Source organism: Heterodontus francisci, chromosome 4 (assembly GCF_036365525.1).
Source record: "Heterodontus francisci isolate sHetFra1 chromosome 4, sHetFra1.hap1, whole genome shotgun sequence".
Classification (NCBI taxonomy): domain Eukaryota; kingdom Metazoa; phylum Chordata; class Chondrichthyes; order Heterodontiformes; family Heterodontidae; genus Heterodontus; species Heterodontus francisci.
The window spans coordinates 168,749,253-168,767,285 of NC_090374.1; the positions used below are offsets into that span (position 1 = coordinate 168,749,253).

At 43.4% G+C, this 18,033-nt stretch overlaps 1 protein-coding gene across 4 annotated transcripts in view; it reads right to left on the minus strand.

The window, feature by feature from the left end:
- The window catches only part of cntln (centlein, centrosomal protein), a 474,184-nt gene that overhangs the window by 206,967 nt on the left and 249,184 nt on the right, over nucleotides 1-18,033 (minus strand). For all 4 annotated transcript variants that reach the window (XM_068030497.1, XM_068030494.1, XM_068030495.1 and 1 more), the window contains exon 15: nucleotides 6,046-6,137. In XM_068030497.1, the coding sequence (XP_067886598.1) occupies nucleotides 6,046-6,137 (92 nt within the window). The remainder of the gene's footprint in view (nucleotides 1-6,045; nucleotides 6,138-18,033) is intronic.

The following is an 18,033-nucleotide window of genomic DNA, read 5'->3' on the forward strand; positions in this document are numbered from 1 at the left end:
CATTGTACAGCGAGCTCGCCACTGGTGTCAGACCCACCGGCCGTCCATATTTCCGCTTTAAAGACGTCTGTAAACGCAACATGAAGTCCTGTGACATTGATCACAAGTCGTGGGAGTCAGTTGCCAGCGATTGCCAGTGCTGGCGGGCAGCCATAAAGGCAGGGCTAAAGTGTGGCGAGTCGAAGAGACTTAGCAGTAGGCAGGAAAAAAGACAGAAGCGCAAGGCGAGAGCCAACTGCGAAACAGCCCTGACAACCAATTTTATCTGCAGCACCTGTGGAAGAGTCTGTTACTCTAGTATTGGCCTTTATAGCCACTCCAGGCGCTGCTCCACAAACCACTGACCACCTCCAGGCGCTTACCCATTGTCTCCCGAGACAAGGAGGCCAAAGAAGAAGAAGAATATGCTTGTCTAGATTCCCCCTAAATGCATCTATACAATTCACTTCAACTACTCCTCCTGTGGTAGTGAGTTCCACATTCTCATTATTCTTTGGGCAAAGAAGTTTCTCTTGAATTCCCTAGTGGATTTCTTGGTGACTATCTTATATTGATGGCCTCTAGTTATGCCCTTCTCCACAAGCGGAAACATTCTCTCTATATCAACTCTATCAAAACCTTTCATAATTTTAAAGGCCTCTATTAGGTCACCCCTCAGCCTTCTTTTTTCAAGAGAGATCCCGTCTGTTCATCCTTTCCTGATATGTCTACCCATGTATTTCTGGTATCATCCTTGTAAATTTTCTCTGCACTCTGTCCAGGGCCTCTATATTCGATGTATAATATGTTGAACAGAACTGCACATAATACTGAGTGTGGTCTAACCCAGATTCGATACAGGTTTAGCATAACTCCCCTACTTTTCTATTTTACCCTTCTAGAAATAAAGTGTATTTGAGAAATTCTTCATTTGGTGTGGTTCCATGATCAGGTTTTATCCTTGCTGTTATTTTCATTACTATTAACATAATTCTTACTCATGTAGATTCTGCATTTATACTTAGAGGTAAAAAGTTAAATAGAAAGCTATTTTTAAAAATCCAATAAATGCTGTATGTATTGCAGTTGAATAATGATTGTAAGAATGTGTCATTTAGAACACATTTTTATTCAGTGTAACCTTATTCATATTCAAGAAAAGAAATGCACTAATAATAAAGCTCCGATGCATCATTAATGCCTAAAAGCATTTCTCCACTGAATGATGATTCAAAGATCTGAAGCTTATTTGAATACCTGCGTTCTTCATCTGTAGCAGAAAACGTATAAATGTTTTTTTTATGACACAGTAGATGGACTATTAACATATATTATACATCGCAACTCAGTTTTAGGATGTTGTAAAGGCTTTTCATATGTTCCCTAAAATTTTTCCACCTTTACTCTTTCACTTTGTTGTCATTCCCCTACAATATGCTGCACTTGTTTAAAAATCCAGATTCAACCAGCAGGAAGCAAATTATAACAGTTCCTTGTATTATATGAAATGTTACGCCTGTGAGAAATCAGTCAACAACACAAACAGAACCAGCACTAATCTGTGGCTGCTAGGTCCAAATAAAAGACAGTTTTAGGTGGCTATAACCAATGTGTTGTCAGGATAATGAGAGGTTTACTTTTTAGCTAGCTAGTCAACAATGTTTTCAGCAGGTTCCCTGGATTGTATTAATTGGTAGCCATAGCACTAGTGAAGAAACTTCAACAATGTGTATATGCTACATTACCTACCTTTCGTACGGTATTTCTCATTCTCTGAATGAAGTTCTGTTCCCAAACATTAAAGAACAGGGCATCTATTATCCAAACATGGCAAAAGTATATATACCATTACTTTAATTTTCAACTGCACAGCCACTAAAATACACTGATTCCCGCTAAAAATTTCTTTTTCAAAAAATTTGTTCTCAGAAGTCATATCGCTGGCAAGCCCATCATTTATTACCCTTGAGAAAATGGTGGTGAGCTGCTGCAGTCCATGTGGTAAAGATGCTCCAACAGCAGTGTTCAGTATGGAGTTCCAGGATTTTTACCCGGTGACGATGAATGCACAGAAATGTATGCTAAAGCCATGTCGTTGTGACTTGGAAGGGAACTTGGAAGTGCCTGAGGTAATCCCTAGGTTGCAGCTGAGTGGTCCATCCACTTTGGTTCATGTTATTCTTTGTAACAGTTTGATACAATTGAGTGGCTCACTAGTTAACATTGGTATGTGACTGGAGTCACATATAGGGCAGATCAGGTAAGGATAACAGGTTTCCTTCCCGAAAGTACATTAGTGAACCAGTTGGATTTTTAGGATGAATTGACAGCTTCACAGTCATTTTACTAATACTAGACTCTTATTTCCAGGTTTTTTTTTACACTGAATTCAAATTCTCAAATTGCCATAGTGGGATCTGAAGTGACATTCACTGGCTTATTTAATTAGGCCTCTGGAAAACTATCCCAGTAACATAACCACTACAATACTGTACCTCAAAAATGTGGAGGACTCAACTGAAGTCAGTAGAGTGGAGGAATGGGAGAAAATGTGGAAATTATTGAGAAATCACATGGGAATATGAAGCAGAATGCTGAGATTTCATACATCATGGTTCACAGAGCTGGGGAGACTGATGGAGCTGGATCCGGAGACACATAGGCAGTTAGCAGAAGCCAGTAAGCACATATCTACCATGTGAATGGCACAGCAGGTTCGAGGGGCTGAATAGCCTCCACATGGTCTTGTGTTCTTATTTGTTATTGCCATAATTAACCTGAAGGAAATTTCAACACATCCATTACTTGCCATACTATTTGACCACCTGTCCATCACCAGTTAGTGGCAATGGTAGTGAGATAAAGTTGAATTTTATCAGCATGGGCAAGTTAGATGATAAATGAGAGGGGATCGAGTATGGAATCTTTGCACAAAGAAGTGAGCAGAAAAGAAACCATTTAAGAAGGTTAAGTGGTTGCATTCAGATTGGAACCAGAAGACAGTAGATACGTTCAAAGACCTTAGAACATACCTCCAATTTGAATTATGTGGCTGTGTGATACCGAGACAATGTTCAAAGTTATCTGAAAGCAAGTAGCTGGGAACTTCTGAAAAGGTCATGAGAACAACATGATTTGCCTCTAGTTTACCTATACATTAAACATTACTGAAGAATGCCTGGGAAATTAAAAAAACCCTGCGGCTATAGGGGTCCCATGTATGCTTTATCAGCCCTAGCCACTGGGAAATAAAACAAAATAATGCTTTTCCTGCTTGAGGCAGAATTTGCAGCGACAGAAAAAAAACGATTGAGAGATTATACAGGCATTGTAATTGTCAAACTAAATGTGCATAGAACCAAAGAATTGAGAAATCACATGACACTCTTCCTTGTATTTCTCAAAATCTGAGGCAGTCGGGGCACACTGACATCTGATTATCTCCCTTCTGGCTTCAATGAAAGTCATTCTAAACAGTCAATAAGCCAGCAAAGGTCAAACATCAATGGTTTCTGGCTTCTGGGTATGCTTATTCTCGACAAAGCCAGTGTTTTAATCAGATGATACTGGGAATTCAATGAATTGTACCATCTTGAGTCATAAAATCTCCCTTTTAAAAGGTAGAGAGTCATCAACCTATGACCTACCCCAAAAACTTGACATCATCCAGACTCAGCCAAGGCTGATGCCTGAAGAGTTGGGAGGAAACAGAAAAGACTAAAAAGGCCACCCATTTTTAGGTCTGCAACAGCTGACGATGGGACATTAGTTAGTTCTGTAGAGTCTGCTGAAATATTAACCAAAGCCAATCATGTGCAGTCTCTCAGGATGAGAATTTAGTTGAGGGTTCCTTTAGAGAAGGTCATTGCTGTTACTGACCACTGACCACTTCCAAGGCAATAATATGTGCTTGTTTTTCTTTCATGCATAAGATATGGGCATCATTGGAAAAGCCACTGGGTGGCTTACAAGGCCACTACAGAGCAGTGTCAACCACATTGTTGTGGTCGAGAATCAGATATAGACCAGAGCTGATAAGGACAGAAGATTTCCTTCCCTAAAGGGCATTAGTTAATCAGGTGGTATTTTTCTTGTCCAAGCAATAATCAGGTTATTCTTTTGTAGGGTGATACTGAAATTTGAAGTAATGCGTGGAGATGGTCTGAAAATCTAGCGAACTCAAAAACCTCCTTCTTGTGAACCAATATTGCAGCTGACTTGGCTACTGTTTTAGGAAAAGCAATGCATCTTAAGTTGGCATCAATGCTCATGCTCTGTTTAAACTTGCTCTTATTTTGTGTGATGCTTAGAAGAGCTTTCTTTCAGCAGTTGTGACAGTGATGCACCTTAAAAGGCAATGTAGTCATCCAATACCTAATATACCTAAAAAGGCTGTTTGACAGAATCTGGACACTGGCACTGACGGGATGAGTTATCTATGAGTGCTTCAACTAATGATGAAAACTACTCTAATCAACAGATCTTGATAGAAGGACTTATGAAAAGTAATAATTTGTTCCAAGACAAAGTCCGATGCTAATGACTCTAGAATCTTCATTTGTCTGCAGCCTTTGACATGGTTGACCGCATCATCCTCCTCCAATGCTTCTCAGCCATCATCCAGCTGGGTGGGGTTGTATTCGCCTAGCTCCATTCTTATCTATCAGATCATAGCCAAAGTATCAACTGCAATGGCTACTCTTCCCGCTCCCGTGCCTTTACCTCTGATATCCCCCAAAGACCTATCCTTGCCCCTGTCCCATTTCTCATCAACGAACTGTTCCTCGACAACATCATCCAAAAACATCGGTCAGTTTTCCTATGTATGCTGATGACACACAAGTCTACCTCACCGCACCTCTCTCGACTCCTCCACTGTTGCTGAATTGTCAGACTGCTTGCCTGACATCCCATAATGGATGAGCAGAAATTTCCTCCAATTAAATATCGGGAAGACCGAAATGATGGCCTTAGGTCCCCGCCACAAACTCCATTCCCTCACTATCAACTTCATCCCTCTCACTGGCAACTGTTTGAGGAGAACTAGACTGTTCGCCACCTTGGTCTCATATTTGACCAAGAATCGCTTCCAACTGTATATCCGTACCATCACTAAGAACGCTTATTTCCACCTTTGTAACATTGCCTGACTCCACCCCGTCTCAGCTCATCTGCTGCTGAAAACCTCATCCATGCCTTTGTTACCTCCAGATTTGACTACTCCAACACACAACCGGCCAGTTTCCCAATTTCTATCATCTGTAAATTTGAGGTCATCCAAAACTTTGCTCCCTATGCCCTGACTCGCACCAATTCTATTCACCCATCACTCTTGTGCTCTCTGCCCTATACTGGCTCCCAGTTAAGCAATGTCTCAATTTTAAAATTTTCATCCTCATTTTCAAATCCCTCCATGGCTTCGCTCCTCCCTATCTCACAACCCTCCAAGATCTCGTCACTCTTCTAATTCTGGCCTCTTGAAGATCCCCGACTTTAATCACTCCACCATTGGTAGCCATGCCTTCAGCTTCCTAGGCCCTAAACTCTGCAGTTCTTCCTCTAAACCTCTCTTTCCTCCATAAAGGTAGTTCTTGAAATCTACCTCTTTCACCAACATTTTGATCATACGCCTTAAATATCTTCTTATATGGCTCGGAGTCAAATTTTGCTTTATAACGCGCCTGCAAAGTGACCTGGGATGTTTTATTACATTAAAGGTGCTATATTAATACAAGTTATTGTTGTTGGTGGTGCAATACTTTTTACAAAAATAATGAAATAGCATTGTAAGAAAATTGTAAGCCTCAGAAGTAGTTTTCAACATGATTATAAACTTGGTAGAACATGAAAAAAATCTCTGTGGTGCATAGCTATATTTTGTATTCATAAAACAGAAATCTGAATTTTTAGACTTGTTGGTCAAGGGTCAACTCTAATACATTCACCACGAGCAGTGCTGTGCTCTGGAAAATACAGTTTACTATCTTCAATAAGCTAAAACAGCTATGGCTTTAACATATATGCAACAATAATCTCTCGAAGGAGTATTGTAATTGTTTCCTGCACCTTCTTTAATGATTGCTCCAACTTTCCTTTTGTCCTCGTCTTGGGTGTGCTGCATTTCACGCCTTCATCTCCATCAAGTCTGAAAAGAAGCTCTGCAATTGGAATGAACAATAAAATATCATTAGAAGCCCTTTTCAAACAAAACATTTATTTTCACAAAAAAACATAAGGATGAACCTCCTTTTAAAGAATCTTCGCATTATCTCTTTTGGTTGGTAAAAGTACCTGGCAATAATGCCACTGGGTAAGAAAAATACAAGTTAAAATTCTGGTTGTTCCTTGAAAGAGAAAGAAAACGAAATATATACAGGATAAAATGCCCATTAACCGAATAGAAGAAAATGATGAGCTGTCTTAGTGAAATGTACCAGTACACAGTGCAGTCAATCTACAGAGATACAGATAATGCTCAAAATGTCTAAAATTCCTTCAGATCACTATCATAGAAAACCTGAAGCAAATTCTGCCCCACAAAAACAGTTCTGTGCTGTGCTGTGCAGTAGCTGTATGCAAGCACGCAATAGTTTCAGTATTTTTATAACCAGAAAATTGTAAAAAAAAAACATTGTCAGTTGATCAGGAATCTAAGGTGAGTGGCAAAAGAACCAGAGGCAACCAGAATCCTACCTTACAGACAATGTCCCAGATGCTACCATCACCTTCTCCGGGTATGCCTTATCCCACCAGCAGGACTGACCCACCAGAGATGGTGGCACAGTGGTATACAGTTGGGAAGGAGTTGTCCTGGGAGTCCTCAACATTGACTCTGGACACCATGAAGTCTCATGGCATCAGGTCAAACATGGGCAAGGAAACCTCCTGCTGATTACCACCTACCATCCTCCCTCAGCTGATGAATCAGTACTCCTCCATGTTGAACACCACTTGAAGAAACACTGAGGGTGGCAAGGGCACAGAATGTACTCTGGGTGGCGACTTCAATGTCCATCACCAAGAGTGGCTCGGTAGCACCTCTACTGACCAAGCTGGCCGAGTCCTAAAGTACACTGCTGCTAGACTGGGTCTGCGGCAGGTGGTGTGGGAACCAACAAGAGGGAAAAGCCTACTCAACCTTATCCTCACCAATCTCCCTGTCGCAGATGCATCTGTCCAGGACAGTATTGGAAGGAGTGACCACCACACAGTCCTTGTGAAGACGAAGTCCCATCATCATACTGAGGATACCACCACCATGCTAAATGGCATAGATTTCGAATAAATCTAGCAATGCAAAACTGGTCATCCATGAGGCGTCGTAGGCCATCAGCAGCAGCAGAATTGCATTCAACCACAATCTGTAACCTCATGGCCCAGCATATACCTCACTCTACCATTACCATCAAGACAGGGGATAAATCTTGGTTCAATGAAGAGTGCAGGAGGGCATGCCAGGAGCAGCACCAGGAATATATAAAAATGAGGTGTCAACACAGGACTACTTGCATGCCAAACAGCATAAGCAGCATGTGCTAAGCAATCCCACAACCAATAGACCAGATCTAAGCTTTACACAGTCCTGCCACATACAATCGTGAATGGTGGTGAACAATTAAACAACAAACAGCAGGAGGACGCTCCACAAATATCCCCATTGTCAATGACAGGGGAGCCCAGCACATCTGTGCAAAAGTAAAGGCTGGAGCATTTGCAACCATTTTCAGCCAGAAGTGCCAAGTGGATGATCCACCTTAGCCTCCTCCTGAGGTCTCCAGCATCACAGTTGCCAGTCTTCAGCCAATTTGATTCACTCCACGTGATATCAAGAAACAGCTGAAGGCACTGGATACAGCAAAGGCTTTGGGCCCTGACAACATTCCAGAAATAGTACTGAAGACGTGTTCCAGAACTGGCCACACCGTTAGCCAAACTGTTCCAGCACTGGTATCTACCCGACAATGTGGATAATTGCACAGGTATGTCCTGTACACAAAAAGCAGGACAAATTTAATCCGCCCTATCAGTCTACTCTCAATCATCAGCAAAGTGATGGAAGGTGTCTTCAACAGTGCTATCAAGCGGCACTTGCTCAGCAATAACCTGCTCGCTGAAGCTCAGTTTGGGTTCCGCCAGAGCCACTTAGCTCCTGACCTCGTTACAGTCTTAGTCCAAACATAAACAAAAGAGCTGAACTCAAGAGATGAGGTGAGAGTGACGGCCCTTGACATCAAGGAGCCCTAGAAAAACTGGAGTCAATGGGAATTAGGGGGAAAAATCTCCACTGGTTGGAGTCATACCTGGCACAAAGGAAGATGGCTGTGGTAGTTGGAGGTCTATCATCTCAGTCCCAGGACATCACTGCAGGAGTTCCTCTGGAAAGTGTCCTAGGCCCAACCATCTTCAGCTGCTTCATCAATGACCCTCCATCATAAGGTCAGAAGTGGGGATGTTTGCTGATGATTGCACAATGTTCAGCACCATTCGCGACTCCTCAGATACTGAAGCAGTCCATGTCCACATGAAGAAAGACCTGGACAACATTTAGGCTTGGGCTGATAAGTGGCAAGTTACATTCGCATCACACACGTGCCAGGCAATGACCATCTCCAACAAGAGAGAATCTAACCATCTCCCCTTGACATTCAATGGCATGACCGCTGAATCTCCCACTATCAACATCCTGGGGATTACCATTGACCAGAACTGAACTGGACCAGCCATATAAGTATGTGGCTACAAGAGTAAGTCAGAGGTTGGGAATTCTTCAGGGCTTAGCTCACCTCCTGACTCCCAAAAACCTGTTCACCATTTACAGGGCACAGGTCAGGAGTGTAATGGAACACTCGCCACTTGCCTGGATGAGTGCAGCTCCAACAACACTTAAGAAGCTCGACACCAACCAGGACAAAATAGCCCGCTTGATTAGCACCCCATCCACCACCTTCAACATTCACTCCCTCCACCACTGACACACAGTGGTAGCAATGTCTACCATCTACAAGATGCACTGCAGCAACTCACCAAGGCTCCTTTGACAGCACCTTCCAAACCCACGACCTCTACCACCTAGAAGGACAAGGGCAGCAGATGCATGGGTGCACCACCACCTGCAAATTCCCCTCCAAGCCACACACCATTCTGACTTGGAACTATATCGCCATTCCTTCACTGTCACTGGTTCAAAATCCTGGAACTCCCTTCCTACCAGGACTATGGATGCACCAATACACACAGACTGCAGCAGTTCAAGAAGATGGCTCATCACCGCCTTCTCAAGGGTAATTAGGGATGGGCAATAATTGCTGGCCTAGCCAGCAACACCCACATCCCATGAAAGAATAAAAATAAACTTTTTTCACGCAATGCGTGGTTAGGATTTGGAATACACTGCCTGATATGGCAGTGGAAAAAGGTTCAGTAGCAGCCTACCAAAGAGAATTAGATAACTACTTGAAGGAGAAAAAAATTGCAAGGCTTTGTAGAAACAGCCGAGGAGTGAGTCCAACTGGAATGCTCTTCAAAAGAGTGAGCATAGCCTCAACGGGCCACAAGGCCTCCTTCTATGCTACAATGTTCTATGATTCTATGAATCAAGTTTTATTATAAGTGAAATAATTTTTGGCAATACAGAAGAAGGTCATGCACCATTAGCAATTGTTAATGTTAACAATTAACAATAACCATCACCTTTCTGTTACTTTACATTTCATGATTGTATCCATTAAGATTGTTGGAATTCTAGGTCTCCATGATGACTATAAGTGCTAACAATACATTGTGTTATGCCATGCAAAAACATATTGGAGACTGCAGTAGTTACTAACAAGGGAGCAGATAGTGGTAGCAGGAGGCAATCTTCTCCCCTCTGGCAGAGACTGTCGAGGACATTGTGGGCAGGGGGAAGGTCAGGAGCATGGTCTCTGGAAAGGCTGGAGGAAAATGTTCCTCATAGTTTTGACCATCTCATCAGCTTCTCCTTCTCGCTGAAATCTCATCCTCATTCACTACACACGCAAAAAACACAATTTAACCAACAAACATATTAAAATGCAAAAATAAAAACTGCAAAACTCCTGTGAGAAATCCTTAATCTCTATGAAGGGCAACCCAGAACTAGACCTCCCAGATCTCAGGAACCTCTCTCCAGTACTCTTTGACCCTGAGACCACTCCCACCCCTGCACCTCCCCCACCCTCCGAGTGCACCCAGACCTTAACACTTAATACAATGCTGTAGCCCCCTGTGCCAAGATCACAGTGCTAATACACCTGATTAACCTTCTACCCAGTATTACCTGAACCCAAAACTTATGCCAACTCTTGACATGCCCTGGCACTCCCTCTGCTGTAAACTCAGGCATCCCACCACTGCTACCACATCTCAATTTGTATATTTAACCAGATTTCCTGTTTTAGGCAGCACTCAATTAGAGGCCTAGCTGTAATTTGATTCAGGCAGGCAGATTTTCCTGTCGGTCACTCCTTGTTCAGATGAGAAATGGGGAGCTGCCAGCTGTAAATCACTGCTCATGATTGCCATCAGTGGTACCAAGCTAGGGCTGAGACATGCCGGGATTGCCTCATTTAGGTCCAAGCAAAAATGAACCGACAGTTATGGTGAGCAGTTTCAGTGTCAGGCTTAACCCAGGTCCTACAATTCACCGACTATTGATTTTGACATAGAGAATTCCAAAGATTCACAACCCTCTGAGTAAAGAAATTTCTCTTCACCTCTGTCCTAAGTGGCTTCCCCCTTATTTGAAATTATGTCCCCTGGTTCCAGACTCCCCAACCAGGGGAAACATCTTAGCTGTACCTACCCTGTTTTTCCCTTTAAGTATTTTGTAGGTTTCAATGAGGTCATCTTTCATTCTTCAAAACTCTAGAGAGGCCCAGTTTCCCCAATCGCTCTTCATAGGACAGTCCCGCCATCCCGGGAACAAGTCTGGTGAACCTTCGTTGCACTCCCTCTATGGCAATAATATCCTTCCTAAGGTATGGAGACCAAAACTGCACACAGCACTCCAGGTGCAGTCTAACCCAGCTTCTATACAATTGAAGCAAGACTTCACTATTCCTGTGCTCAAATCATTTTGCGATAAAGGCTAACATGCCATTAGCCTTCTTAATTGCTTGCTGCACCTGCATGTTAGCTTTCAGTGACTTATTGATAAGGACACCCAGGTCCCTTTGTATATCTGCACTTTCCAATCTCTTACCATTTAAAAAATACTCTGTACATCTATTCCTCCTACCAAAGTGGATAACCTCACATTTTTCCACATCATATTACAACGTGCCACGTTCTTGCACTCACTAAGTCTATCCAAATCCCCTTGAAGCCGCTTTGCATCTTCCTCACAACACACATTCCCACCTAGTTTGTGTCATCCACAAACTTGGTAATTCTAAATTTGGTCCCCACATCCAAATCATTGATATATGCTGGGGCCCAAGCACTGATCCCTGCGGTACCCCACTATTCACAGTCTGCCAACGCGATAATGACCCATTTATTCCTACTCTCTATTTTCTGCCTGTTAACTAATCCTTAATCCATGCTTGTATATTACCTCCTATCCCATGTGCTTTAGTTTTGCTAACCAACCTCCTGTGCGGGACTTTATCAAAAGCCTTCTGAAAATCCAAGTATACCAGGTCCACCCTTTATCAATTCTGTTAGTAACATCCTCAAAAACTTCAACTGGTTTGTCAAACATGATTTCCCATTCATAAATCCATGCTGACTATGCCCAATCAGATTATTATTATCCAAGTGTGCATTTATCTCTTCCTTTAGCATAGATTCTAGCATTTTCCCAATGACTGATGTAAGGCTAACAGGTCTGCAATTCCCTGTTTTCTCTCTCCCTCCCTTCTTAAATAGTGGGTGACATTTGCTACCGTCCAATCTGCAGGAGCTGCTCCAGAATCTATAGAATTTTGGAAGATGATCACCAACGTATCTCTTTCAACACTCTGGGATGGAGAATATCAGGTCCTGGGGATTTATCAACCCTTAGCCCCATTAATTTCTTCAATACAACCTTCTTACTAATTTCCTTCAATTCCTCATTCCCCCTCATCCCTTGGATCTCTAATTCAGGGAGATTTCTTATATCTTCCTCAGTGAAGACAGATACAAAGTCATCATTTAGCTTCTCTGCCATTTCTCTATTCCCCATTATAAATTCTCCTGACTCTGATTGTAATGGACCCACATTTGTCTTCGCCAAACATTTCCTTTTTGCATACCTATAGAAGCTTTTACAGTCCGTTTTTATATTTTTTGCTAGCTTACATTCATATTCTCCCTTTCTTTATCAGTTTCTTCGTCCTCCTTTGCTGTATTCTAAAATCCTCCCAATCCTCAGGTTGACTACTATTTCTGGCAACTTTATAGGCCTTTTCTTTTAATCTTATACAATCCTTAACTTCCTTTGTTATCCACAGTTGACGGCCCTTACTTTTGAGCTTTTTGTGTCATGAAGGAATGCACAGTAGTTTTAACTGAGTTAGAGTTATAAGGTTAATAAACTTACACCTTTCTTGTTTAAACCTGGGAAAACCTGTCTGCTTGATTCTTTTACAATTACAATTAGAGAGCAGTGAGCAACAACTCACTGAGGGGAAGCAACAAAACACAGTGTTTTAAAAGTTAAACCCTGTTACGGCCAAACCAGGAAAAGGCCGAAAGGAGAACCCTGGACCCCTTCCTCACCTGGTCGTAACAGAAATTTGGGGGCTAGCATCTGAGATCGGACCCACAGACAAACAAGGAATTGGAAGTGGGAAATTAAACTGATCTCAATCAAAAAGAGAAAAGATTTCAGCACAGGTTTTCTTGTGGTTGTGTGTGCTAGAACACTAACATGTCTATGACCGATACACTGCCAAGCCAGGATGAAGTAACTTGGGATAAGTTAAAGGCATTGTCTATGGAGGAGTTGAGAAATATGGCTGAGCAGTGTGGGATCACTTTCCGTGCCATGGTTAGGAAGTCCGAACTCCTAAGACTAGTTGCCAACCATTTTTCCCTCGAATCTGAAGAATCAGAGACAGGATTAGAAATAGACTCCGACAGGGTATTGCTCGCAAAGATATAATTGGAACAGAGGAAACTTGAATTAGAAGACAGGAAAGAGAGAGAGGAAGGGAGAGAGAGAAAGAAAGACAGGAGACAGAAAGAGAAAGAAATTTCCAAAAGGAATGGGAGGAAAGAGAGCTGAGGTGGCTTGAGTTAGCTAGGAGGGGCGGCAGAATAACCCTAGTGAAAGCATGGAAAATACAAGTGGTGCGGGGGTTGTGTACTGAATTTTTAGAATTTTCCCAATTGATTCCAAAATTCAATGAGGGTCATGTGGAAGCAATTTTTGTATCTTTTGAGAAACTTGCAAGGCAGTTAAAATGGCCAGCTGAGAGTTGGACTCATCTGCTGCAAAGGAAGCGAACTGGGTTTATTCCCTGTTGCCAGATGAGAGTTCATCAAATTATGAACTGACAAAATTGCTATCCTTGCGGCATATGAGCTAGTACTGGAGGCTTATCGCCAGAAGTTCCGAACCCTCAAGAAACAGACTGATCAAACTTACTCTCAAAGTGCAGCCCAGCTATGAAAACCTCAAGGAGGTAATTTTGCTAGAGGAATTTAAAAACTCTCTCCCCCTCTCCATAAAGACCCATGTGAGGAACAAAAAGTACATAGAGCGAGGAAAGCCGCAGTTTTAGCTAATGGGTTTGCTCGAATATACAAGTCGGTTCCCCAGAGGAAAACCTTTCCTAGTCATCCTCACAAATCTGAAAAGGACAAAGGATGGGAAGCTGATAGGAGCCCAAGCAGTCCTGGGAGAGAAAAAAAAGCAGGACACACAGGGGGCCCTCCTCCAACCAAAAAGGATAGTGCTGTAAGTAGGAGTGAGACCCGGAGACCTGTGTGCTTCCATTGTAATAAGGTAGGTCATCTAAGAGCTGACTACTGGAAACTACGGGGAAAGCCTGCAGGGTTAATCAGGGCACACCCGCTCAGTGAAGGAGAAGGGACCCTTATGGAAAGTACAGCTGAACAAGCTGTGGTTTGAACTGCAGCAATAGTAAGACCCAGAAAACATACTGCTGTGGGTGCAGGAAAATTTAATAGGATTCCTGAAGGTTATCAGGATTTTGTAGCTGAAGGGAGAGTAACCCCATATCCCTCGAGTGGGGCAAGCAAGCCTATAGTAATCCTCAGGGCACAGGGGCCACTAGATCCCTTTTACTGGGAAAATGCCTGACCTTTCCCCCAGAGAGTGCATTAAATACCTGAATAATGGTAAATAGTATTGGAGGGCAATAGTATTGGAGGGCAATGCATGACTGTCCCTTTGCATCAAAGAACAAAGAACAGTACAGCACAGGAACAGGCCATTCGGCCCTCCAAGCCTGCGCCGATCTTGATGCCTGCTGAAACTAACACCTTCTGCACTTCCGGGGACCATATCCCTCTATTCCCTTCCTATTCATATATTTGTCAAGATGTCTCTTAAACGTCACTATCGTATCTGCTTCCACCACCTCCCCTGGCAGCAAGTTCCAGGCACTCACCACCCTCTGTGTAAAAAACTTGCCTCGCACATCCCCTCTAAACTTTGCCCCTCGCACCTTAAACCTATGTCCCCTAGTAACTGACTCTTCCACCCTGGGAAAAAGCTTCTGACTATCCACTCTGACCATGCCGCTCATAACTTTGTAAACCTTTATCATGTCGCCCCTCCACCTCCGTCGTTCCAGTGAAAACAATCCGAGTTTTTCCAACCTCTCCTCATAGCTAATGCCCTCCAGACCAGGCAACATCCTGGTAAACCTCTTCTGTACCCTCTCCAAGCCTCCACGTCCTTCTGGTAGTGTGGCGACCAGAATTGCACACAATATTCTAAGTGTGGCCTAACTAAGGTTCTGTACAGCTGCAACATGACTTGCCAATTTTTATACTCTATGCCCCGACCAATGAAGGCAAGCATGCCGTATGCTTTCTTGACTACCTTATCCACCTGCGTTGCCACTTTCAGTGACCTGTGGACCTGTACGCCCAGATCTCTCTGCCTGTCAATACTCCTAAGGGTTCTGCCCTTTACTGTATACCTTCCACCTGCATTAGACCTTCCAAAATGCATTACCTCACATTTGTCCGGATTAAACTCCATCTGCCATTTCTCCGCCCAAGTCTCCAACCGATCTATATCCTGCTGTATCCTCTGACAATCCTCATCATTATCCGCAACTCCACCAACCTTTCCTCCAAATCATTTATATATACTACAAACAGCAAAGGTCCCAGCACTGATCCCTGCGGAACACCACTAGTCACATCCCTCCACTCAGAAAAACACCCATCCACTGTTACCCTCTGTCTTCTGTGACTGAGCCAGTTCTGTATCCATCTTGCCAGCTCACCTCTGATCCCGTGTGACTTCACCTTTTGCACCAGTCTGCCATGCGGGACCTTGTCAAAGGCTTTGCTAAAGTCCATATAGACAACATCCACCGCCCTTCCCTCATCAATCATCTTCGTCACTTCCTCAAAAAACTCAATCAAATTAGTAAGACACGACCTCCCCTTCACAAAACCATGCTGTCTCTCGCTAATAAGTTCATTTGTTTCCAAATGGGAGTAAATTCTGTCCCGAAGAATCCTTTCTAATAGTTTCCCTACCACTGACGTAAGGCTCACCGGCCTATAATTTCCTGGATTATCCTTACCACCCTTCTTAAACAAAGGAACAACATTGGCTATTCTCCAGTCCTCTGGGACCTCACCTGTAGCCAATGAAGATGCAAAGATTTCTGTCAAGGCCCCAGCAATTTCTTCCCTTGCCTCCCTCAGTATTCTAGGGTAGATCCCATCAGGCCCTGGGGACTTATCTACCTTCAAGCTTTGCAAGACACCCAACACCTCCTCCTTTTTGATAATGAGATGACTGAGACTATCTGCACTCCCTTCCCTCGGCTCATCATCCACCAAGTCCTTCTCCTTGGTGAATACTGATACAAAGTACTCATTTAGCACCTCACCCATTTCCTCTGGCTCCACGCATAGATTACCATCTCTGTCCTTGAGTGGGCCAACCCTTTCCCTGGCTACCCTCTTGCTCTTTATATATGTATAAAAAGCCTTGGGATTTTCCTTAATCCTGTTTGCCAATGACTTTTCATGACCCCTTTTAGCCCTCCTGACTCCTTGCTTAAGTTCCTTCCTACTGTCTTTATATTCCTCAAGTGCTTCATCTGTTCCTAGCCTTCCAACACTTGCATCGGGTGCAATTAGAGTGTGACCTAGTTTCAGAACCGGTGACTGTAGGGATTGTTCCTAGTTTGCCTGTAGACAGGGTTGAACTGCTCCTAGGTAATGATCTGGTGGGGGCAAAGGTGGTAGATTCCCCAGTAGTGAGAGAGAGACCGAAGGAGTTCAGAGAAACAGGGTAGTGGCAGGAAGTGAATCAGTCGATGACCAAGCCAGCTCCCCCAGAGGAGACAGAATTGTCACTGCAGGCAGATGACCATGATGTCTGTGTGTATGAAATCTTCTTTGGAAAGTTAGAGGACCCAAGGAATGGATTAAATGGATTTTCCCCAGCTAAGGCTCAGCGAGCTGACCCAGTACTGAGAGTTAGCACAAGCTGCCCAGACTGAAATTGAAGCCAAGGGAGTCCCTATTATTTAAAGAATGACGTACTGATGAGGAAGTGGAGTTCTCCTCACAGACCTGAGGACAGAAAATGGACAGTGGTTCACCAGGTGCCGCAGACGTACCGGAGAGAAATATTAAGAATGGCCCATAAGATTACAGTGGCTATACATGTCGGTATATGACAAACCAAAGCCTGCATAAGACAGCAGGTTGACAGGCCAAAATTCCACAAAGATGTGGTGGAGTACTGTAGGAGTTGCCAGGTTGAGGGGAAACCCCAACCTATAGTGAAATCTGCACCCCTAAGTCCTGTTTGGAGGACACTCCTGCAGATGGCTGGTGAATTGTAAGGGACCCCTGCCGAGAACAAAAGGGAACAGACAGGCACAGGGCTGGCAAGACATTAGAGAGGAAAGAGGGAACAGCGACAAAGAGGACAGATTATAGGAGGTCCAGGAGGAATCCCAAATAAAATGCCCTACTGTCTGGTCAGCCAACCCCGAAATGTTTGGAAAATTAGACCTCACATTCTCCTATGTAAATGCAGACAACAGAAGCACCTCACCAGGGTTGTTAACAGTATTTACAGAAACCTGCAGGGACAAAGAAAGTCCTCAAGAGGGCAGAGAAACTGTGAGGGTGATGCCTCACCTAGTCAAAGTGCCGCAGGGGAGTGCAGTAGAATCTGGACAAATACCTGCAAGCAGGAATGTCCCAGAGGACAAAGTGAATATTAGCAAAAAATGCTCCCCCACAGTCAGGAGAAAAGGGAATCAACCATCCCCTGAAGTAGGCAGCACTTGGATGACTCACCAGAGCACTGAAAGCGAGGTCAATGTAGATCCACCCACTGCTGACTCCAATAATCTGAGCTCCAACCCTGAGCTAATTAAATCTAACCACTCCCGAAAAGGAACAAAGGCACCCTAAACAATTATGGAAATGTGCAACCTTCAAACCTCTCAAAAAAGTCACATGTTTATTGGGATGACCATTCCCAACGTATTGCAGGCTGATAGTGAAGAAACTTTAAACCCCTTGGGCAACACATAGCTATCTCAGATCCATCTCAAGGGAAAAGGGGGAGTCCAAAGCAGAACTGCTACAAAGGAAAGACAGACTGTAACAATGTTATGATTTCTGAATGAATGAGAATGAATGAGAGAAATGCATGTGTGCTTTCCTGTACTTTCTCTTCCTTCTAATTTATAATGAAATGCTGCCCCGATTGTCGCATTTCATTCAGCCGGATATGGAGGTGTGATGGAAACCAAACCTGCCAAATGGAAACATATTATTTTTGGCATATGGAACACTATTTGAATGCTTACTGGACATTGAAAATAACTTGTTTAAAAAGACCCCAAAGAGCAGTGGATGAAAACATGG